Source organism: Perna viridis, chromosome 5 (genome assembly GCF_037379345.1).
Source record: "Perna viridis isolate PV_CMFRI_1.1 ecotype Kerala chromosome 5, ASM3737934v1, whole genome shotgun sequence".
In the NCBI taxonomy this organism is placed as follows: domain Eukaryota; kingdom Metazoa; phylum Mollusca; class Bivalvia; order Mytilida; family Mytilidae; genus Perna; species Perna viridis.
Window position 1 is genome coordinate 18,045,616 of NC_142449.1, and position 24,261 is coordinate 18,069,876.

Here is a 24,261-nt window from a genome sequence, read left to right on the forward strand (position 1 = left end):
GTAAATAGTGAATTATACACTGACACTCCTCTTGTTGCCATAATGTTCTGAGTGTGAAGAAACCATAAATTGGTTGTCCATTATTGGGAATCCAATTTATAATGCAGTTGGTTATTTCAACTTTAATACAAATGAATGAAGTTTTTTTTAAAATTTAAAGTTCATTCTACAGAAGTATGTCACTGTGCTGTGCATGGGGTCATTCAGAATCAACTAGTCTTTTCTTTAAAGTATTGTTTAGAAATAAAACGTGTTTTTAAAAATGCATATTGATTGCTTCAGTTTAATTTGACTCTCAGTATTTTCATGTTATGTGAAACATGTAGATGTAAAGTTTTGCTTTTCACTTGCTGGATGTACCTACTTTGTATATTGACACATTTAGACAAAAAAGTCTTTTACTTAAAAGACTTGTTAATAATTCATTGTGTGTATCGGATTTGAAAAGTTGTTGTTAGAAATGTGATGAAACTGCTTAATTCTTCAGTTGAAAATTCCTTGTTAAACTTGTTATACCTAGTAGAATATGCAAAATAATTTGATAATTTTTCAGACAGACAGTTGTGTACAATCAACAACCAAAGGAATCTATTAATAGAAATAATTCCGAGAAAACCCCTCTGTTATCCCAGCAGCCTTCTGTATCCTTCAAGACAGGAAAACCAGAGAAAAAAGAGAACAAAGCTTCCTTGTTTAAATGCCTGACTAAAGTGTATGGTCCGTCAATGTTGAGAGCATGGGGGTGTAAATTTATGTATGATCTTTTGCAGTTTACTTCACCACTTCTGCTAAAGTAAGTATTTAAATATGTATGGGCTGTACTTTAACCAACTGGTCTGCTTGAGCTAAGCTAAATATTTTTCATCCCACTGTGGTTTTTATCTCTTTGACATATTCACCATATCCATTTTCATTATTTGAACTTTTTAAATTGATTTTATTTTATTTTAAAGATACAAGTATGGTGTAGATTTAATACATATTTCTAATTTTCTCCATTCAAGTGCCTTGATAGCTTACACCACAAACAAGAGAGTGGAAGGAAATGTACAACCAGAATGGCATGGATACACTTTAGCTGCTTCTTTCTTTGTTGTGACATTTCTACAGTCTACATTTTTCCATCAGAATTTCCACATTGGTATGACCACTGGAATGAGAGCTAGGTCTGCCATGGTCGCAGCTGTCTATAAAAAGGTAGACTTTGAGTTTGCGCTTAGTGTAAATATGGGCTTGATAGTGATTATATTTATACCCCATGTTACGAAGTTGCGAAGGATATAAAATTTTTGACCTGTCCATCAGTCCTTCTTCAGTTTTCCAGACTTTTTTTCTAAACACTTGCAAATATTGACATGATTTTTGGTATATAAGTTCACCATGATAAGTTACAGGTCAGGTTAAACTTTATTTCCACTCTGATGATTTTAACTAAAATTGCGGGCCTTGAACTTAGCAAAATTAACAGAATTAACAGTTTTCCAGACTTTTTTTCTTAACACTTGCAGATATTGATATGATTTTTGGTATATAAGTTTATCATGATAAGTTACAGGTCAAGATCACGTTTCGTTATGCTCAGATGATTTTTACTGAAATTACAGGCCTTGAACTTAGCAAAATTCACAGAAAAAAACGTTTTCCGGGCTTTTTTTCTAAACGCTTGCAGATATTTACATGATATTTGGTATATAAATTCACCATGATAAGTTACAGGTCAAGATCACGTTTCATTTCGCTCCGATAATTTTTACTGAAATTGCTGGCCTTGAACTTAACAAACTTCACAGAAATAACAGTTTTCCAGACTTATTTTTCTAAATGCTTGCTGATTATGACATGATTTTTGGTATATAAGTTCACCATGATAAGTTACAGGTCAAGTGTATGTTTTGTTTCGCTACAATGATATTTACCTTGGATTAACTAAATCTCAAAGAAATCACAGTCTGGAGTTTGAAACTACCATTCTGAGTATTAGAATTTAGTTAGAAGATAAAGGTCTAAAGCCTAAAAACATTCTTATTCCTCTTTTTATTGGGGTCCTTCTACATGTATTTCTCTTACAAACAAATTTACTTGAGTATCCAACATGGGGACGTGTGGGGTATGTGAGCGCGCTCACTAAGGTTCTTTAATTGGTATGCAGTTGAACCTTGATGTGTCAATCTTGGGTGAGTCAAAGTCTCAAATAACTTGAACTAATTTGACAGTCCCAGTATTGAGTTATTCAAAGCAACCTGTTATGTGGAAATGACATTTTCGCTGTAGGAAAAATAGTTAAAATCAGAATTCCCTCTTAAATATTTGATGTTGCTCAGAATTTATGACATGCTTAATACACAACACATAAAAATTAACTACTGCCATAATAAAGGATACACCACAAAGTATCCTGATAAAGTGAAGAACATGTATACATGTATGTTCAAGCAATACAATATGTGAGAGTCATTAAAAAAAAAAACAGAAACAATCACTGACCAATACATTTCAATTGGCTTTAAGTGTCATAACATAAAAATAAGTCTTCATATGTATTATGGCACAATTCATTAGTAATACAAGTAACACAACCTTTAAGTTTTATGAATCTAAGTAATATTGTTTTGAACTTTGTTTACTGAAACAATTATAACTGGGTTGTATTAGATAGTGGAGAACTGATAGCTAAAATATAATAAAATATAAAACTTCTACCCTATAACTGAATATTCAAAAATTTTGCTTTTTTATTAATTTGCAATTTAAATAAAAGGACAGTGTGTTTTTGTGACTCATTTGCAAACTAAATCGAGCTGTTATTTGTATGCTTATGATCTTATGCATTTTTGTTTTTATTTCAGGCATTGACAATGAATAATGAGGCCCGTAAAACATCAACTGTTGGGGAGATTGTTAACTTGATGTCAGTTGACTGTCAGAGGTTACAGGATATGTCAGGATACCTATGGATGTTGTGGTCTGCCCCCTTCCAGATCATAATGGCAACACTGTTACTATGGTTACAACTTGGACCTTCAGTTTTGGCAGGTTTGTACTTAAGTAAAATTAAAGAATTCATAGATCTTTAATGAGTGACATGTTATCTTTTTCCGTGTCCCAGGACTTGATTGAATAGATGTTTAATGAAAGAAGAAGTTTATCCTATCATTGCACCAGATATAAGGAGTAGTGTTGTGTATATGAGTGTTTTCCAAGGCCTTCTGTCTACGTTTCTTGATAATTAAAGATTGTTCAACAGTGGTCTTATACACTGCATTTTTGGTTGAAGAAGCAGTGATTACAAATTTAAATTCTTTGGTATGACAGGGATCGAACCCACACTTGAGGCAAGCATACTTCACAAAGACCACCAACATTGTAGAGGAATTCATATCTAAACTATATTTTCAAATCGCCTATTACAATAAAACCATTCTAACCTTTTTCTTGACAGGGGTTCAAAATACAAAGAAATTGATGTACTTGTAAATGGTATTTTTCGTGGTTGCTAATTTTCGAAGATTCTGTAAAGTGAACATATTCACGCTATCAATTTTCACGGCTTCAGAAAATGATAAGCATTCTATAGTGTTAAAAATCAACTTTCCAGGTACTATTTTTTGTGCTTTTCTGTCCATCACAAAAATAACTGAAATTAGTACGCCATGAAAATTAATACTTTTACAGTACTGGTTTGTTGAATTATTTGGGGTTTGGTTAAGATAGGTTTTGCTGTATATTATATTATTTAATATATATAATTTTGAATGCTTGTATTTCTAGGTCTTGCTGTAATGATTTTGTTGATACCATTAAATGCTGTTATATCTATCAAACAACGTAAGATGCAGGCAGATCTCATGAGATTTAAGGACAGTCGACTAAAATTGATGAATGAAGTTCTAAATGGCATCAAGGTTGTGAAATGTTTCAAGTAATTTAAGAGAGTTTCCATAAGGTTAAAGACAAACAAATGCATTCTCTAAAACTGATTACAAAGTTCATAAATGTTTTCCTGTTGTTTCTCGGTTTAGATTTTATATTGGTACCTGTGAATGTTCTCTACTCAAATAATTCAGACAAGGACTCCATGTACTTTTTCTTCTATAACACTTCCTACACGTATGTTTATATCTTAATATAGTTTATAGTTTACAGAAGTGATTAAGTTGGTGGAAAAATTTCTGCATGAGTGATGATACACATTTAAGGCACAAAAGCATTTATATTGCAACCATTCTATTTGAGCAGTCAGAATTGATTGACTGTGTATTTACAAGTGATATATGGTCACTGACTGAAAATAACATTTTGCCTCAATACATTGTTTTGCAGTTTTTGTCTTCTTTGGATAAAAATGTTGTTTTTCTTTTTAAAATGTCATTTTTTGTTCAAAATTTTGTTGCAGTATAAAGACAATAACAGTGCACTAATTTAACAAAAACTTTAATGTATGAATTCAGCACAGCTTGGCATTTTTCCAGCTGTTCTAAGCCTCGTCCATACATCAGTTTTTATGTCAGGTCAGTGCACTGTTATTATCTATATTTAGTTATGCCAAATATTTTCATTAACATGCAACTGCACACCTTTGTGAACATTATCGGTTATTTTAAGTGGTAAAATAAGGTCATACTGACTTACATCACCGATCTAAAGTACAACCTTGGTTTTTAAGGTCTTGACAGAAGGTATCTCCAGTACCATACTTCTACCTTAGCAGTGGTTGGATCTCCCCTTTATGGAAAATTTTGTTAATTTCATACAAAATTTGTGCAAAAATGAGCAATGAATAGCCATGAAGTCCCCTTTTGCTTTTTTATCGACACCCCCATTTCAAACTGTCTGGATCAACATTGGGTTTGAATACTGTTGACATTGGTAATTTTATTCTCGACCTTCAAAATTATTGTTAATATTCTAATCCATATCTTTATATTCTTTAATCTTCATTTCCAATTCATTGTTTAGGTATTGAAGTTATATGCATGGGAACCATCATTCCAGAAGAAAATTCTTGGAATTAGAGAGAAAGAGCTAGATGTTCTGAAGAGATATGCCTATTATCAAGCTTTCAGTACATTCTCCTTTACATGTGCTCCATTTTTGGTAAGTTTAAGTAATACAAAAATATTTATATTTTGTATATTGTATGACTTTTTATATGAATTGTAGTGAGAAGTTTTATTTTACCCCTTGATTAGCAAGAGGTTAAGCCTGTTCATCTGATCTTCTGACCCCAGTTCTAACCCACAACTTGTCTGAAACCACTGAATGGCAATTGATAAAACTTTCGCAAATTCTGTAATATATGATGCCATTGTGTACCCCCTACTTTGTATTTTCCATCTGAAAGACCTTTTTGATTTCCTGATGCAAAACATGGACTTTGTCCAACCAGGGGGGGAATCTTCTAATCAACAACTCCTTTAAAACCACTGACTGGCATTTGATGTAACTTTCACAACTTTATCACAGGATACCATATTGTGTACCTCTTATTTTTTTTCCCATCTTTTCTCACAGTTTTTCTACATTTAGATGTTTTGTGACCCATCATTATTATGAAAGTTATAATTACCACTACTTTTCCTGACTGCTCGCCTTGTTGCACACTTGTTGATTTTTTACACTTTTAATACATTTACTTGTTTTGAGGTAAGAGTTCAGAAAGCTGTACATATTAACTATTTATCCATTATTCATTATTGAAATTCATTTTTCAGGTTACCTTGGCAACCTTTGCCACCTATGTACTGATTTCCAGTGAGAACCACCTGACAGCACAGAAAGCCTTTGTATCTCTATCACTGTTCAACATCCTTAGATTTCCCATCAATCTTTTACCAATGATGATCTCATATGTTATCCAGGTAAGTTTTACATGGCTTCACTGGTTTGGTTCATTCAATAGTAAGAATACATGGCACGTGACTGTATCTTATGATATTGCTTTTTTGTCCTTTGCAGAAGTATTTTTTGTCGATCTTTTTTTTTTCTGAAATATTTTTTGTCATGCTTTTTTTTTCAGATTACTTTAATTTTTGTTTTCTATTATAAGAATTGAAAATGAAGTGAAAATCTCATGTTGAATTTAAGAAACTGTTTTTATTATTTGGAGAAATGTTACAGTATCTGGTATTCAGCTTTGTCATGATGCTAACTTAAATAGAAGTTGAGATTATTGGGCATCTTGTTTAAGACACATGACTTCCTCAAAACTATTATATAGCTTAAAGTTTGATAAAGGTGATGCCGAAGCATAATAAGAAAGATGATATTTGTATTTATTCTGAAAACATTTAACATTATAAGTCCATTTGAAGCAAGGGGTATTTTCTTGATTACAGTATTGCTAGTTTCTTACTGAATTAATTTAATTCTAGCATTTTCCTTCAGCAGAATGCTTTTTAAGTAAAAATTAGATTTTTTCTTTCCCAGATAAATGTATCAATAAAAAGACTGTCTAAGTTTTTGAAGAATGGTGACCTTGACCCAGATAATGTACAACATAGACCACCAGAAGGTATAGATATTAATAATTTATCCTTACAAGAAATAACAAGTTCCTCCAAGATAGTTGGCTATTCAATCCTATAGCTTTGCCAATTTACTTCTGTGTATAAACATAATTTCAGTGCAATCAAATAAAGATGTTTTTTTGCCATATTGGCATTTCAAAATATTCAGTAGTTTGTCTATCAGTCTAATTCCCTGCATATTGTATACTAACTACAAAGCTTACAGGAATTATTGTTAATTGTGTCATAGTAATTGTCTTTAAATCTGGCTCTCATTTATTTTTCATTATTTTCCTTCTTTTCGGTTTTAGAGTTTTGGGACTTTACACACCAAAGTGAGGGAGTAACATACCTCATGTTTTAAGGCATATTTTTTTTTTGAATTCTTGGACTAAATTTATTTAATGATAATCATATTTTTACAGATGATTTGCTAGTCAGTTATATGAGGTTTCTACTTCCATATTTTCAGGAACTGTAATTAAAATCAAGAATGGAACATTTAGTTGGGACAGAGAACTTCAACCTGCCTTAAAAGAGTAAGAGTCTTAACCTGTCATTCGAGAAAAAATTGAAAAAGTTGGTCTACCAGAGTGCACCTAAAAAAATTTCATGAAAAAAAAAATTGAATATTGAAGGTAGTAAACCTGGGTAAGGGAGGTAATCCAAATTGAAAGGATTTAAGTCACTAGAGCATTTGAATGACTCCTAATATGCAAGCTTCGAAGTGATACTGATGTTAAAGGGAAATAACTCCAAGAATGGGTTCAACTTCTAGAACAAGGATGCCAGCCCCAGTAACTATGCTCTTTTGAAGTATTGATTAAATGTTTCAAATGGATGCATTGAGGAATATATTTTATAAGGTGGGAAAATGTTTGAAATAATACCTTTTACGGCAACCAAGATTTCTTTTGATATAATATTAAACTTGATATAAGAAATGATCTCTGTTATGTGATGGAACGGCTAACCAATAACATTGCCAGTTTTTATAACTTGTTAACCATTTAGAGTTAAACAAAATATACAGTTTCTTTAATTCCTTATAAGACTTTAAGCTTTCTGTTTTCATTTTGTTGCTTTGTTCAGCATATGACTGTATCCAGCATTGAACTATGTTTAGCATATAAGTTTGTCCCTTCGTGCCGAAGTATAGATATTTGTGTGACATAATTTGCAACAGTAGTTGACTCAAGCTGTGCCTGGCAATGCTCTTTCATCAATATAAGTCATCATATTTGATACTTGGTAACCTTATTGAATATTAACATGATTTTAGCCATAATGATTAATTATCAAAAAAAAAAAAAAAATTCAATGCCTTATGTTACTATCATTAAAACATTTTTTTTTTAAAATACACGGTGAATTTTTCTGAAAATTTGTTTATTGATTTGCATATGAATAGTCCATATAATATCAGTTTTGTACGAAAATTGAATTATACATTTTTGGCAAAGTAGAGATTTTTATACAAGCCAATCGCTGAAAATGACTCCCCTTTTTTGTTATTTTGATAAATTATAAGCCTAGTATATTTTCTACAAATTAAAATAATAGAATTGGATATTAAATCTGATATATTAAGTCTTTTACAGTGTATTTCACTTAACATTCATTTATTTATTTAAATATATTGTCAAAATGACCCGAAAATACCAGATATGGTTCAGTTTGGCCAATGATTCAGATTTAAGAAAATAGCAAGATTTTAGTCTTTATTGTTCAAAATCTACACGGTGAATTTTCTTAAAAATTTGACAAATGATGCCCCACAGTGTAATATCATGTACAAATTTGAAGAAAATTGAATTATGGGAAAATTTGGGGGTACCCCAGGTCTACTACCTTAAAACTCATACTGTCAGTGTTTTTATTATAAATATTTTGTTGTTGTTGTATAATAACTACAATAACATTAGAAAACTTATCCTATCTTTTAGAAATTTTAACAAATTGTCCATAGGGACATGGCGAAAGGACCTGTAATTTTTGGAGGTTTTTGTCCCATCCCTGTTAGAAAAAAGGGGCTAAAAGGGGGAAAATATGTCATCATTAGAATCAATAGAAAGCTTATTGTTAAACTGCTTTTTATGATTCAAGTCTGTTTCTTTTGAAATTCTCCTTTGTAATTTTTCTACGGAGTAGGCATACATGTATCCTTTACTATTTTGGAGTTTAAGGGTACCAAATTGGCCCAGGCCCCAAAAAATCTACTTTTTCACTTTTGGTCCAATTATGGAATATTTTAATTAAATTTCAAATTTTGTGCTGTATTGTGTCCAAGCCAGTGGTATATATAATGAACTGTAAGTCACTTTGCTTAAGTATGTCCACACATGCTGTTACTGTTCAGGGTTCGACTACTGTGGTCCTATCATGCTTCTGCTAAGCTCTTTATTTTTATTTATAGCATTAACTTGGAGATTCCTGAGGGAAAGTTAGTAGCAGTGGTAGGAACTGTTGGTGCTGGAAAATCATCGTTGATATCAGCTTTCCTTGGAGAAATGGAAAAGGTTAAAGGTAGTGTTGATGTAAAAGTAAGTATAATGTATAAACAGTGAGACACATTTAAACAATCTGAGAAATCTTTAGTTCATGGTTTAAAAACAAGTTAAAAGTCCCCATTTTGTACAACAAGACTGTAAAACCATGTCTTAATGGATAAGAGATCTGTTATAATAATCAGATGGAAAGAGTACAGTATAATTTCTATCTTAGGAAATTTACTCCTCTAAATAAAAGGGTTTAGATGTTTTTTTACTATGATGTTACAAAATTTGGTTTTTACTTATTATTAAGGGAAACGTTTAGTTCTTAATACTAATATATTCTACAGGGTACAGTAGCTTACATTCCTCAACAGGCCTGGATACAGAATGCTACGGTCAGAGACAACATATTGTTTGGTAAAGAGATGGACCAAAATAAGTATGACCAGGTTGTTGATTCTTGTGCTCTAAAGTCAGATTTTGAAATCCTTACAGGTGGAGATATGACAGAAATTGGTGAAAAGGTATATTCAGCTAATCAAGGGTTAAATTTTTGTATATGGTTCTATCTTTCAAGTTTTGTATACCCTTGCTTTCAAGGAGGGAGGAATGTAGTGATAATTTTATTTAAGTTCAAAAAGAATTTGATTTGACATGAAAATTGAAATGAATTACCTCCCTTTTGACACTAAGCAGCAGTCAAATAAAACTGAATCAGCATTTTTCCTCCAATAAATCATCCTGTAAAATTATGAGGAGTGATGAGAGGTGACTGTAAGGTAGGATTTGTTTTTGTTGGTTGTAGAGTATATTTTAATACGAATATTGTGTATTATGAAAAGAATTAGTTTTCTTTTTATCAGTTAATGATGTACAAGTGCAACTGCATGAATAACAATTTTTGTTATGTTTTGTTTTAAATACAGGTTTCATATTAAGATATTGTTTGTAGTCATTTATTTCCATTGAAGGGTGTAAATTAGACTATAAAGAGATAGTGATGATTTTTTTGTAGCCCAGTCATAAATAAAACAATATACTGTGAAAGTACTATTGTTCGTGAGGTACCAATTTTCCTGGTTCTCGTGGGAAATTTGATTCCTAACAAAAAGGAGATTTCATTGGAAGTGTATACTGAAAACCTCAAAACTACAAATTCCACTAACTTTTCTAATCCACAAAAATTGGTATCCACGAGTTAAAGTACTTTCACAGTATATGTTAATGCTGATACTTACATGTTTGGTTACCATCTAATTGCAGGGTATTAATCTGAGTGGAGGACAGAAACAGCGTGTAAGTGTGGCTAGAGCAGTATATAACAATGCTGATATCTACATGTTAGATGATCCACTCAGTGCTGTTGACTCGCATGTTGGAAAACATATCTTCAAAAATGTAATTGGTAGACAAGGACTTTTACAACATAAGGTAAATAACTGAAAAGTATTTCATTCTTTTTACCTGCTTTACACAATTTTGTCAGTAGACTTAGAAATTTTGTCTTCATCAATCCTGCTTTTAGTCTTACAAAACTCAAATTATTAGTTTATTTACTGCTATTTTGTATCCTAGGTTTTCATGTTAAACCAAGCTTTCTTGTGTTAAGTTCAAGTCATTAATCAGAATAGTATCAACTTTCTGTTTAATCAAGACTTAAAAGTACTCTTTTAAAATGAACCTTGCTTTTCTTCCAGACAAGAATTTTAGTGACTCATGGTATCCATTGGTTACCTATGGTAGATACTGTTGTGGTGATTACAGATGGACGGATATCAGAGATAGGATCATATGAGGAGTTGATGGACCATGATGGTCCTTTTGCCCAGTTTCTCAAGGCTTATCTGATAGAGAAAGCTGAAACTGAAGAAGATGATGAAGATGCTGTAGAGGAAGACCCTGAAAGTATATAGACATGTTTGTTGTTAAACATCAATTTTATTGTTTTTCCATTGTCCTTACTGAATGATATTTTCTCTTTCAGGCTGCTGTAGTGGTATGAAAAAAATATTGGCAATTTCTTATGACAACATTATTGACTGTGAATAAAAATAAAGAATAATATTTTTTTCAACTTTCAGTGTAGGTTTGCCATATTTGGCATTCTATGTTCATGTTAATATAGTTGTATGGATAGATTGGAAAAGGGGAGATAATAAAGAAATTTTTTATCATGATTTTTTGCTTTGTAGTTGAACAGATGAAGAGTAAGATACTACAGAGACTGGAATCTGTAACTTCTGATACATCCCAAACCTCTGGGGATGAAATGAAAGTGAGAAAAAGGTAAGCTGGTGTCATATTTGTCAAACCTATTCATAATATCTACTTTCTGTAGAGGCACATTTATTAATGGAAATGAATTGTCATGTAGGTTCTTATTATCTTTTTTCTTTTCATATTTTGTTTGTTCATGTTGCTGTTGATGGAAGACTGAAAAGAGGAGTCATGGTGGTATAAACTCCTCAGTAGTTAATAAATGTAGTTCTATTTACGAAATTCTTAAAATGCATTACAACTTAGAAATATTATATTTTGTTTTAGATTCTTCTGAATTATTTATTTTAATTTACAAAAAAAACCAAAAAACAAAAAATTGTACTCCTTTAACACTGTGTATCAGGATTGGTTTATGATGAATTTTACAACTGTGCAACAATGAATGACAGAATTGTATCTACTTTCTACTAGTGAATCAGTAGTATTAAAAAAGAAGTACCAGTATCTAGTAAAAGTTTAAAATTAATTAAGACTGTCATTTTGGATGATTTTAAATGCAAGAAATTTTGTTTTTTCAGAGGTTCAAAGTCTAAATCAAAAGCACCACTGAATCGAGGAATTTCAACTTTTGATGCCATGGAAAATAAGAGGTCACTACTTCCCCCAAAAGACGGTGACAAGAAACAAGTAGAAAAATTGATTGAGGCAGAGAAGAGGGAGAAAGGAAAAGTGAGTTTAGTATATGGAGTAATGATGACTTCCGTATGTTACTGTTACTTATGGCCACCCCCCCAACAAAAAGTGGTGGTCACCTTTAGTGATCACTTAATCTGTCCATTATAAACTTGTGTCTAGGCTGTAACTTTTTTGTCTTTGGATGTAGGCTTTTAATATTATGCATGTGGGTGGATCATCTATAGATGATGTGTTGCATACCATGGATAGTGGCCTTTGTCCTTGAACATTTGACCTCAAGGTCAAAGTCTGATATTTTGGGTGACAGAAGTCTAGGCTGTAACTTTTTGTCTTTCAATGTGGGCTTTTGATATTTTGTGTGTGGGTGATCACCTTCAGATGATGTGTTGCATACCATGGATAGTGGCTTATGGCATTGAACTTTAACCTTAAGTTATATATGGCTTACTTGCAATGGTGGCCTACAGAGCTGTATTCCTTCTGAATGGTTTCCAGTTTTCCCCTAATTTCACAAGCAAAAATAAGTCTCTTTAAGGTAGATCAACCTAATATGTTTTATATTTAGATTTTCCTGTTTATCTCCAAGATAACTTCAAATGAAAATACCTCTGAATCATAGGTCAACAAATTTGATTTATGAGATAATTGAGTTTTCAATAAAGGCAATTTTTTTTACATTTTATAATTTTTACTATTTCATAAGCTATAAAAAATCTGGTATCTAGAAATTTGTAAAAATCTATGAAGAACACTAAGACTGTTATTCTCTCATATTTCAAATAGAAAATAAGGTTCACCAAACTCTTTTTCTTGTTATATTAAAAAAACTGAAATTCCCATTAATCTTCCTGCCAATTATTTCCACTCGAAAGAGGCTTTTTACAATTAATGCTGGTAATTTTATCATACAAATTTCTATGTCCAAAATTCTTTAAAATAATTTTAACATATAATTTTTACTTCATTTAAATCACTGTTAGGTAATAGAATATATTTATATGTGTCTGTATGATTTTGTAAGATGACGAAAAAGAATGCTTTTTGTAACAGGTATGATCTACTTAAAAATAGAATAACTTGTAAGTACTTTAATTCATGGGTACCAATTTTTTGTGGATTAGGGCAGAAATACAAGTTCGTGGATTCTTGAATTTGTGGTTTTCAGGTTTACAGTTTACACATCTATAGATATCTCCTTTTTTTGGGGGAACCAAATTCATGATTTTACCCTTCCATGAAAACCATGAAAATTGGTACCTCAGGAACAATAGTACTTTCACAGTACATCTTTGTGAGAGTGATATTCACTGAATTAAATTACTGCAAAACTGGATTGACATCTTATTACACAAAAAAATATGTATTCATGGAAATGTATCTTTGTTTACAGTACTTTGTATATAATTTGTTTTATACTTTAAGGTTGCATGGAAAGTATTTATGATGTACCTTAGGGCTATAGGATTGACAGCTACTATATGGATCCTGTTATTGTTTGTACTGTACCAAGGGGCTTCTATAGCCTCTAATATTTGGCTCAGTATATGGACTGATGATAAGGAATTACAAGACTACTCCAAAGCTAATACTACAGAGTATAAAGATAGGAATATGTTATTTCTTGGCGTTTATGGTGGATTGGGGGTTGTTCAAGGTTACTATTACTGGAGTAGAGGCTAAAGCACTGAAATGAAAACTACAAATATTTATCAATGTGTAATTTTTGTTGGGTTTATTAAATCGTATTTGATGGTATTGCTTAAAATACAGTTTTTCTACAGCATTGCAGTTGATATAAGTGTGCTTCACTATGTTACCTATTCAAATTTGTAATTTTATATTAATTTTGTAATTGAAAATTTTTATATCTTAAACGAGCAGAAGGTTCTAACTAAAAATCAGATTTAAGTAAATCTGTTTGTTTTATTGTGTCTTTCTGTATTGAACCAGGTTTTATGGTATTGATTTATTCCCTGGTGGCAACACTTCGCCAGGTCAGGGCCTCAGCACACCTACATTTTAATATGTTAGACAATCTGATGAAGGCACCAATGGCATTCTTTGATACAACCCCTGTTGGTAGGATAGTGAACAGATTCTCCAGTGATGTACAGACTATAGACAGCATGTTACCAATGAACTTTAGGATGTTTCTAAACACCTCATTTATGACGGCCAGTACAGTAATCGTAATTTCCTACAGTACACCATACTTCCTCTCTGTTATTATACCACTGGGTATTATCTATTATCTCATGCAGGTAAGTCTGTAATCTGACTGCTTTGCTTGTAGAAATGTGGTGTATACCTCTTGCATTCCGAGAGGTATATTGTGATCATGGTTTCTTTTCCTCTGTCTATCTTATTGTCCATTCATCTGTCAACATCTTTTTAGTTACAGTTTTCTACTTCTGCTTATCACAGCCATTTTGATAATTTGACAGAAAGGCTAACTTATGTATGCCATATCCTGGGATTTGAGTTTAGACTAACATATCATCAACTTCATGGTTGACATTTGATGACTTTGTTTGAGTTTAGACTGACACATCATCAACTTCATGGTTGACATTTGATGACTTTGTTTGAGTTTAGACTGACACATCATCAACTTCATGGTTGACATTTGATGACTTTGTTTGAGTTTAGACTGACACATCATCAACTTCATGGTTGACAGTTGATGACTTTGTTTATATTTTGATCATATGGTTGCTGTGGTGGTGAGCTTTTCAGATTTTTTCTAGTTATCATTTTCATTTTCAGTTATCTATTAACAACCTCCCAGCTCATTGATTGTGAGAATATATATTGTATTTATACTGCAATCATTCTATTTGAGAAACCAGAATGGATTGACAGTATATAAATTGATGATACACAGTCACTGACAGTATAAGACAATTGGGCTCTGTCTTCTTTTCTACCCTCACATGATCTACCTGCATATTGTAGAGTCACAATTGGGGATCCACTAGTGTAATAAACATATCCTATAGAAATTAAAATTGATTTGAAAAATGATTAGGATTGTAGTAGAAAAACAATAACAGTTTATTGACTTAAAATAAAAAAAAAAATGATAAATGAGTATGACATGAATCAAATCAAACACTCTACAAATACTTTTATACTTATCTGTATATTGTTTTTACTTTAAATCAATACAATGTGTATGTACTTCATATTATCTACATAGTAATATCCCCAATCAATGATTGAATGAAATACAGTGGAGTCACTTTGTCCATCAGGGAGATGAAAAATTCAGTGGCATGTGTCATATTTTCACTTCAGCGACATAGGCTTTTCAATGACAAAAAGTGTATAAATTCAGTCTTTTAATTTGATAAATTCAGCACCATTTACTCGAGATTTTTACTAGAGAAAATACATGTATATGTAATACTCCTTCTGTTAGCCATCGCCCCCTGCACCCATGGGAGGGTGGAAGTAGGATTTAAGCAGGATATTTAATGTTTAAAAGTTATGTTCACTAAAGCCAATATGTTATTTATAGTTCACTAAAACACAGTAAATCGCACTAAAATCAAGCACTATAGAATCTGAAAGCTGATGCTCTGATCTTCGGACTGTTGTTTGTCTAGATAAGTCTGTTCTTTTCCAAGAAATCAAAAATGTTCGGATGGTGATTGTAGAACAGTTCACTGAATTGACATTGAAATTGACTGGAAACCATCTAAAATCAAACCTTCCTTTCCCCAATTTGTGGTGTACTTTTCAATCTCCATTTTGAACCTAACTTAATTTTGTATTTCAGTCTAATCTTTTGAGTATCATTCAGAAAATGAATTGGTCAAATGATAAAATGACCTGATACCTAAAGGATAAATTAGATCTTTTATTCATGATCTATACAATTATTGTGTATTAAAACTATATTGATATCTAATAATTTACTTATCTACCGGTATTTCATAATTTTTATTTTATTTAATTCATTTAATTTATTAATTTTTTTTAATTTTCAATAGTCAACACCAGAAATTTATTTCAATTTTATCAATTATTTCATTGATAATCGATGTTTCTGAATATATATGCAATATTTATTAATTGCATAGGATAGATGTCACTGAAATGATATATTTTGTTACTTAAAAAAAGGTCATTGAAGTGATGATGTCACTGACTTTATTGTGCATCTCCTTAGTCCTTGATAATAGTTTGCTTTGAATCAGTTTGGGAATTACTACATGCATTAAAGTATTTATCTTTGAGTCTGTTTACATTTTTTTGTTGATTGTTAAGGTAAAATTGCTTTGCAATACATGTATGTTGATCCAAAAAATTGCTTCAAGTAATTAAAACAAATTCCTGTTATGAATTTGTAATAATTACAATATATTTACTGAGTAAGCAAACTCTACTTAGTTATTAACATATAATTATAACTTGAGAATTTGGAAAACCTGGGGACTGTCAGCTGATCACTAAGAAAAATAACGAACTTATAGAGTTATCCCCCTTATAACATAAAATCATAAAGAAAAAACTAGGTGGGGGGATTGCATACACATATTAGCATATATTTGAATGAAATTGCCAAATACGAGTGTGAAACAAATGTAGCCCCCCAAGTTATGGAATCCTTTGTTGTCAGTACCATTTCTTTAGTTAGTAAAAGCTAATTGTCTTTGAGCCTGTTGAATTATTTTACTTGAAGTATGAATGTATCTAGTGTAAAAATCAGAGGACCACCTACCCAAGGTTTGGATTAAATAATCTTCTAACCTTGCTTCATGAGCTGATATAGCAGCCCTAATTCTAAAAAAATGACCATTATAAAGTTCAGTATTGAAACTTAATTTGTACATAAGGCTTTTAATATGAAGTATAAAAAACTGTCTTGTTAAAAGAAGACCCTTTGAAGTAACAAAAAATGCAATATTACTACAGACAATGGATGGCCTTTATTTACAGCAACTTGACATAGCCCTGACTGGACAAACTATGTGCCCTGTACTAAACAAAGGGATTGTTATACCTTGTCTTAAAAGATCAGTTTTAGAGTTTAAGTCGAATAAAAATACATTCTTCTGTGATTGCGGCCATCCATCATTATGTCCAAATTTCATCACAATTATCTTGACTCCCAAAAGATGGATTGAATTCTGATTTGTACTTGGCTTTTTATGGATAAGTCGTAAGTCATTTCTGTTGCCATCTGATATAAACTTCTTGATTTGTCAGACTTTACCAATTTCACTATGTGGAATTACAGGGTAAATTTTTGTTTAAAAAGTTATTGACAGATTGATTTTAAAGAGGATGCAAATATGAGATGGTGAAAACATTAAAAAGCAAGGCACAAACATTCCATACTATTAACTAAATGACAAACCATTACAGTTTTTATAATTTACATAGATTAGGGAGTTGTTAGCATGCTAATGTCTACATTAGACATAAAATTGTTTTGTAATTATTCTTAAACAAGATAAAATTTATTTTTGCTTTTAGAAATTTTATATTCCAACATCTAGACAGTTACAAAGATTAGAGTCAACCACAAAGTCTCCAATCTTTAACCACTTCAGTGAGACAGTCAATGGTGCCACCAGTCTGAGGGCTTACAAAGAACAGCCAAGATTTATACAGGAGTCACTTGACAGGGTGGACAAAAACATCAGTTTCTACTTCACTAAAATAGCATCTAACAGGTTAGTGATGACCCGTGATCAGTTTGTATCTTAGGAGAGGGTCATACCTAGTTCACAGTAACTGTTAGTGATGACACCTGATCAGTTTGTAACTTAGGAGAATGTCGTACTTAGCTCACAGTAACTGTTAGTGATGACACATGATCAGTTTGTAACTTAGGGGGGTCATACTTAGCTCATTATTACTGTTAGTGATGACACCTGATCAGTTTGTAACTTAGGAGAGGGTCATATTTAGCTTATTATAACAGTTAGTGATGACACGAGATCAGTTTCAGGAGTGTGTCATACCTAGGGCACTATAATTTTTCAAACTTAAATTTCTCTCTTTATTTAAAGATGTATTACTGTTTAAACTGACTCATACAATGAAATCTATCAGAACTGTATTTTCTCTAGACTATATTTTTGTTTTAATTTTTGTTAGGCAGGTGTGGCTCAGGTTTACACACTGTAAAACTGATGTTACAAACTTGTCCAAATTATTTATATGTAATTTTCATTCAAATATTAAAAAGTGATAAACACATATCTTTTTATTTGCAAAATGATAAAATTCTGTATGAGAATTCATTATCCCTATAATTTGTTACAGATGGTTGGGCTGGAGGCTGGAGTTCCTGGGCAATCTGATAGTGTTCTCTGCTGCCATGTTTGCTGTGGTATCTGATATATCTGGTGGTTTAGTGGGTTTATCAGTTACATATGCTCTTCAGGTAAGTCTCATAAAACCAAGCCTTAATTAAGATTTCTAATATATACTGTTCTATGAGAACCACATTCATTTTAATGTAGATTATGTAAAATTGGATGCAAAACATTTGAAATTTTATCATGATGAAATATGAAATTACTTTTTGAATTTTTTAAATATTAAATTAGTAAAAAAAAGTTTTAGCTTATGGCATTTACTTCATTAATTACTGTAAATGTATAACTGAAAGTATAAATGTTCGTGGGGTACCAAATTTTGCAGATTTCGTGGTTCCGTAATCCATGAAATTTGGTTCCAAAAGATAAGGAAAGGTATAATCGGTTGGTATGTGTGAGTTGTCAGCCCCATGAACTTAAGAATCTGTGAACAGATATTTTTTGCCTAAACCACGAAAATTGGTACCCATGCTTAAAAGTACTTTCACAGTAATTTTCATGGTTGTTAATTTTTGTGGATTCTGTCAAGTGAACATATTGGCGGATATCAATTTTTGTGGTTTCAGAAAAGAAGGGATTACCGATATATATAGCGTTAAAAAATCAATAACGCTGGTTGTTTTTCATGGTTTTCTTTCCACAGTGAAAATAAGTACACCCGAAATATTAGTGCATTTACAGTAAAGGAGTAGTAAAGTTTTGAAAAAGAGACATTTGTGTATTAATTAATCTGTAATGGTGTATGTTACATAATTTTTAATTTTTATACAAGTATGAGTTACTACAAGTTCTAAACTCAGTTGAACATGTATTGTAGATTACAGGAGCATTGAACATGTTAGTGAGGAATTCTAGCGATCTAGAGACTAATGTTGTCTCAGTAGAAAGAGTTAAGGAATATGCTGAAGTTGACACAGAGGTAATTTCTTCTGTAGTTATTTACTTCACAAGTAAAACATTAGATATTATAGTCTATGACCACTTAGATCACAGCCCAGTCTAGTCCTTGACCACTTAGATCACAGCCCAATCTAGTCCATGACCACTTAGATCACAGCCCAATCTAGTCCATGACCACTTAGATCACAGCCCAATCTAGTACATGACCACTTAGATCACAGCCCAATCTAGTCCATGACCACTTAGATCACAGCCCAATCTAGTACATGACCACTTAGATCACAGCCCAATCTAGTCCATGACCACTTAGATCACAGCCACTTAGATCACAGCCCAATCTAGTACATGACCACTTAGATCACAGCCCAATTTAATGACTTTTAAGGTCTCAATTCAGTGCCATAAAAGGGTGTATGTTTTGTTAGCTGATACTAAGTTTTGCCTATTTACTGATACTGTGATAAAACTATTTTATTTTGTTTATAACACTGAATAAAAAGACAAATTAGATGTTAGGCAATAAGAACAATAAACAAATGTTTAGTTGTTGATGAAATATAATGTTTTTTTTTTAGGATGACTGGATTAAGCCCTATAAAAAACCTCCACATGACTGGCCTCAACAGGGGAGCTGTCATTTTGTTGAGTATAAAACTCGGTACAGACAAGGATTGGACTTAGTTCTTAAAGGAATATCATGTCAGATCCATGGTGGAGAAAAAGTAAATGTTTTTCTTGAATACATTCTCATGGTAGACCATTCTTAACAGGGTTAAGTTTAGTACTTTTGTTGTGTGCTTGACTTAATATTGACATGTAATTGCAATAATTGGATGCAAACATGTTGACATGTTCAATGACTTTCTATTGTATGGGACACACTAGGGACTATCTGTCATTTATCACACTCCAGTTAAAAATGTCCCACTAAAATTTGTTTTTTTCTCACAAAAATGCAAAAATAAAATTTTGAATGAAAATAACCCATTATCAAAATTAAAACCTAATCTGATATAAATTTTATTTCTATAATGGTAAGAAATACTTATTGTAAACCTATTAATTTTCACCATTGCTAATTTTCACGGATTCTGTCAGTTGAACATAATTTTACATTTATTATATGCATCAGGTTGATTTTTACATAATTGTATGAAAGGAAGAAAATAGTATAGTACAGTAATTACAGGTTGGTATAGTGGGTAGAACAGGGGCAGGTAAATCTTCATTGATGATGGCTTTGTTCAGACTGATAGAAGCTGCTGATGGGAACATTGTCATAGATGGATATAACATATCAGAAATGGGACTCCATGACCTCAGGACTAAACTTACCATTTTACCTCAGGTGGGTCAAGTTGTTTTTACACCCTCGCTTGAAAAGTTTGCTCTTCCATTCTTTTGTCTGTATGATATTTTAAGAACTACTTTACTGATAAATAAAGCAGTACATGGTATTAGTGTGAATAAAAACACAAATTTTGCTTTATTTCCATGTTATTTGCATTTACCATTCAACTTTTTGGCTTTCAATGTTGAATGTGACTTTATCCTTTTTCAGCCCTGTTATCTTGGTGAAAAGATTATAGATACTACTGACTGAAATACATATTAAAGGGCATACAAGAAGATTGATTGAACAAAATGTCAAGTAAATTTTTAAAATGTTACTGAATTTTGCAGGACCCTGTTTTATTTTCTGGGACATTGAGGATGAATTTAGATCCATTTGATCAATATACTGATGAAATGATCTGGTGGTCATTAGAACTTGCCCATCTAAAGAAATTTGTGTCAGAGTTACCCGAAAGACTCAGTCATGAGTGTGGGGAAGGAGGTAGTAATTTGAGGTAAGAATCTTGGTCATGAATGTGGTGATGGAGGTAGTAATCTGAGGTTAGAATCTCAGTCATGAATGTGGTAATGGAGATAGTAACCTGAGGTTAGAATCTCAGTCATGATTGTGTTAATGGAGGTAGTAACCTGAGGTAAGGTAAGAATCTTAGTCATGAGTGGAGGGATGGAGGTAGTAACCTGAGGTTAGAATATCAGTCATGAATGTGGTGATGGAAGTAGTAACCTGAGGTTAGAATCTCAGTCTTGAGTGTGAGATGGAGGCAGTAACCTGAGGTTAGAATATCAGTCATGAATGTGGTAATGGAAGTAGCAACCTGAGGTTAGAATCTCAGTCATGAGTGTGGGGATGGAGGCAGTAACCTGAGGTTAGAATATCAGTCATGAATGTGGTAATGGAAGTAGTAACCTGAGATTAGAATCTCAGTCATGAGTGTGGGGATGGAGGCAGTAACCTGAGGTTAGAATATCAGTCATTGAATGTGGTGATGGAAGTAGTAACCTGAGGTTAGAATCTCAGTCATGAGTGTGGGGATGGAAGTAGTAACCTGAGGTAAGAATATTAGTAATGAATATGGGGAAGGAGATAGTAAACTGAGGTTAAAATCTCAGTCATGAATGTTAGGATGGAAGTAGTAACCTGAGGTAAGAATCTCAGTCATGAGTTTGGTGAAAGGAGGTAGTGATTTGAGGTTATTAATTTGAAACTCAGTCATGAGTGTGGAGATGGAGGAAGTATTAATGAGAGGTGATGAGCTTGAACCTCAGTCTTAAATGTGGTGAACAAGGTAGTAATGAGGTAAGAGTCACTGTCAGAAGTGTGGTAAATAAGGGAGTAGCAATTTTAGGTACGGAGTTTGAAATTTGAAAGTCTTAAGTTTTTAGGGAACACAGTGGTAATCTGATAAAAGATTTAAGAATTTAGTATCAGAAACAGCTTAGGAGGTTATTGTGGTAAGGGGAGTGTGGTAATAATTTGAAGGGAGTTAAAATAAGGGAAGGAAAATCAACCTAGTAGGAGGCAAAAAACACCCGTTAGTGTACCTTATCCTTTAAGAGCCGAATGTATACATTTATCAGTTTTTTTATGATTTGATTTTCAGTGTTGGTCAAAGACAGTTGGTTTGTCTAGCTAGGACTTTGTTACGAAAGACAAAGATTCTGATTCTAGATGAAGCCACAGCGGCTGTTGACATGGAAACAGATGAGTTGATACAAAAAACCATCAGAGAAGAGTTTAAAGATTGTACTATACTTACCATAGCTCACCGTCTCAATACCATCCTGGATTATAACAAGTAGGTCTTGTTAATGATCGATTTATCTATTAAATAGCAGTTCTTATAAAATCAGACAGTAGGTGATTCATGCATGTCAAAAGCCCATCAAACTCACTTTTATTTCTTGCTCAGAGACAGTTACAGATCACATAACCAGTCTTAGTTTTTCATTTGGTTGTTGTGCTTTTGAGAAAAAAATAAATAGATTTACATGAAAATAACACTTGGAAAGTTTTATTGTTTTTGATTAGGATTGATTTGGTTGATTTTAGTGGGAGATGAATGTATGATTTTCTCAAACACAGATCTGAATACAGAAAGGGTTATTGTTAATAAAAAATATAGCATATGTAGGTTAAAAAAACATTGTTTGATTGATTGTTTTTTCTTCACTATGAATCAAATTACCATTGGCAGTGTCTTAATTTTATATGGACGGATACTTAAAAGTGGACTGAGCTTCAAAGAAAACTGTGGGAGTCAAAGGTCATGATTCAATTGAATTAAAGTTTATGGGAATTAACCCTTCATGAAATATACAATTGTTAAAATGGATCATATATACCTCCCTGACCTTGTAAGCCATTAGGATTTGATTCTAATGCTGTTGATGAGAGGTTACTCCTTGAAACATGTGAACAGCATATTGAAATTGGAAATACTAATGATTGGTACTTTTGTATTGAGTACAGTTTTGATATCATTCATACCATCTCTGTAGCTCTGTATAGGAACATTTAGTATAACACCATATAGAGTCCTTACCTCTCATTACCAGGTGAATCATCACCTGTCATGTTTACCTACAAGTTTGTTTACATCTTAATTAAGGTATGAACATTTCAGGTGTGATGATTGATAGGTACATGGAAATCATTTACATATCATCTACAAAAACAATTAATTACTTGTAATGATGCACTTACTGTTGTTTTTTTTATGGTAAAATGTTGATTTTACTTGAGTAAATTTCTAAATTACGTCTAAGATGTATACCTATCCTTCATCATATTTATCCAGATGTGCAATAAATTCTGGTAAAGAATTTCTTCATTATTGTGGTCTAGTACTTTTTACTTTTTATGAGAAATAACTGAAATTTATATCTATAAGATCATGATATCATGTAAACACAATCCTTTTTTCGAGATTAATTTTCCATAAAAACAATTAAGTGTGCGTAGATCTACTTATTTTTGTAATTGTGGTTAGATATCAGTGGTTTGAAATCAGTCTTTGTATAATGAAGTAGCCATTAGATTTTATGTCCAAAGGGTTGTTAAATCAAATGGAATATCTACTAATGTCAGTTTATATCATGGCCATCTAGTGTCTTTCCCTTGCATGTCTGTTGACTTTGCATCCATGATTGTTCATTTTAGATCATTGACCAATATTTTTGCAATGGAGTCTGTTGATTTAATTTTAAATAGCTTTTGTATTTCAGTACCTTCTTAATAGTTTGTTGTTCCTTTTGCATAAATATCTTTTTTTACCCACTTCTGTCCCACATACCTATCATATTATCCAAAATGCAATAAATATAGAAAGTTTAAACAAGTTGAATTAAGTATGAAACCTTTTAAGGAAGTTATGATATTGGATATTTGTAATGCAAACAGTTCAATCAAATTTTAAAAATTGAATTGAAAACTACAATCCATGTCAATTTTACCAAGCGTAAAGTTAACAATTTCAATATTCTTGTTATGGTTTTGCTAAACAAATTCAAATTTTACAGCACGAAAGATTTTATTTTATTTCCATGAAATAAAATCAATTCTTGGCCTGGAAAAGTATTGTAGATATAATCAATACACAATCAATTAACTTATACTCCTTGTTATTGTGGTCTAATGTCAGGGTGGTGTTCTACAGATTATCAAATTTGACTGTTTAAAGGTCATGATTTTAATATACATCCATCTCATTGTAACCCACATAACCAATCACTTGTTTGGAGGGTAATGATCGT

At 32.0% G+C, this 24,261-nt stretch overlaps 1 protein-coding gene across 2 annotated transcripts in view; it reads left to right on the forward strand.

The window, feature by feature from the left end:
- Positions 1-24,261, forward strand: part of LOC148616353 (multidrug resistance-associated protein 1-like) — a 41,569-nt gene that overhangs the window by 9,644 nt on the left and 7,664 nt on the right. For both annotated transcript variants that reach the window (XM_088583288.1, XM_088583289.1), the window contains 23 exons: positions 554-793; positions 1,005-1,197; positions 2,847-3,033; positions 3,769-3,902; positions 4,957-5,094; positions 5,712-5,858; positions 6,427-6,511; positions 6,979-7,045; positions 8,923-9,049; positions 9,349-9,525; positions 10,265-10,432; positions 10,699-10,906; positions 11,194-11,287; positions 11,800-11,950; positions 13,340-13,571; positions 13,868-14,178; positions 17,402-17,601; positions 18,197-18,317; positions 19,070-19,171; positions 19,728-19,874; positions 20,342-20,500; positions 20,836-21,002; positions 22,110-22,304. In XM_088583288.1, the coding sequence (XP_088439414.1) occupies positions 554-793; positions 1,005-1,197; positions 2,847-3,033; positions 3,769-3,902; positions 4,957-5,094; positions 5,712-5,858; positions 6,427-6,511; positions 6,979-7,045; positions 8,923-9,049; positions 9,349-9,525; positions 10,265-10,432; positions 10,699-10,906; positions 11,194-11,287; positions 11,800-11,950; positions 13,340-13,571; positions 13,868-14,178; positions 17,402-17,601; positions 18,197-18,317; positions 19,070-19,171; positions 19,728-19,874; positions 20,342-20,500; positions 20,836-21,002; positions 22,110-22,304 (3,750 nt within the window). The remainder of the gene's footprint in view (positions 1-553; positions 794-1,004; positions 1,198-2,846; positions 3,034-3,768; positions 3,903-4,956; positions 5,095-5,711; positions 5,859-6,426; positions 6,512-6,978; positions 7,046-8,922; positions 9,050-9,348; positions 9,526-10,264; positions 10,433-10,698; positions 10,907-11,193; positions 11,288-11,799; positions 11,951-13,339; positions 13,572-13,867; positions 14,179-17,401; positions 17,602-18,196; positions 18,318-19,069; positions 19,172-19,727; positions 19,875-20,341; positions 20,501-20,835; positions 21,003-22,109; positions 22,305-24,261) is intronic.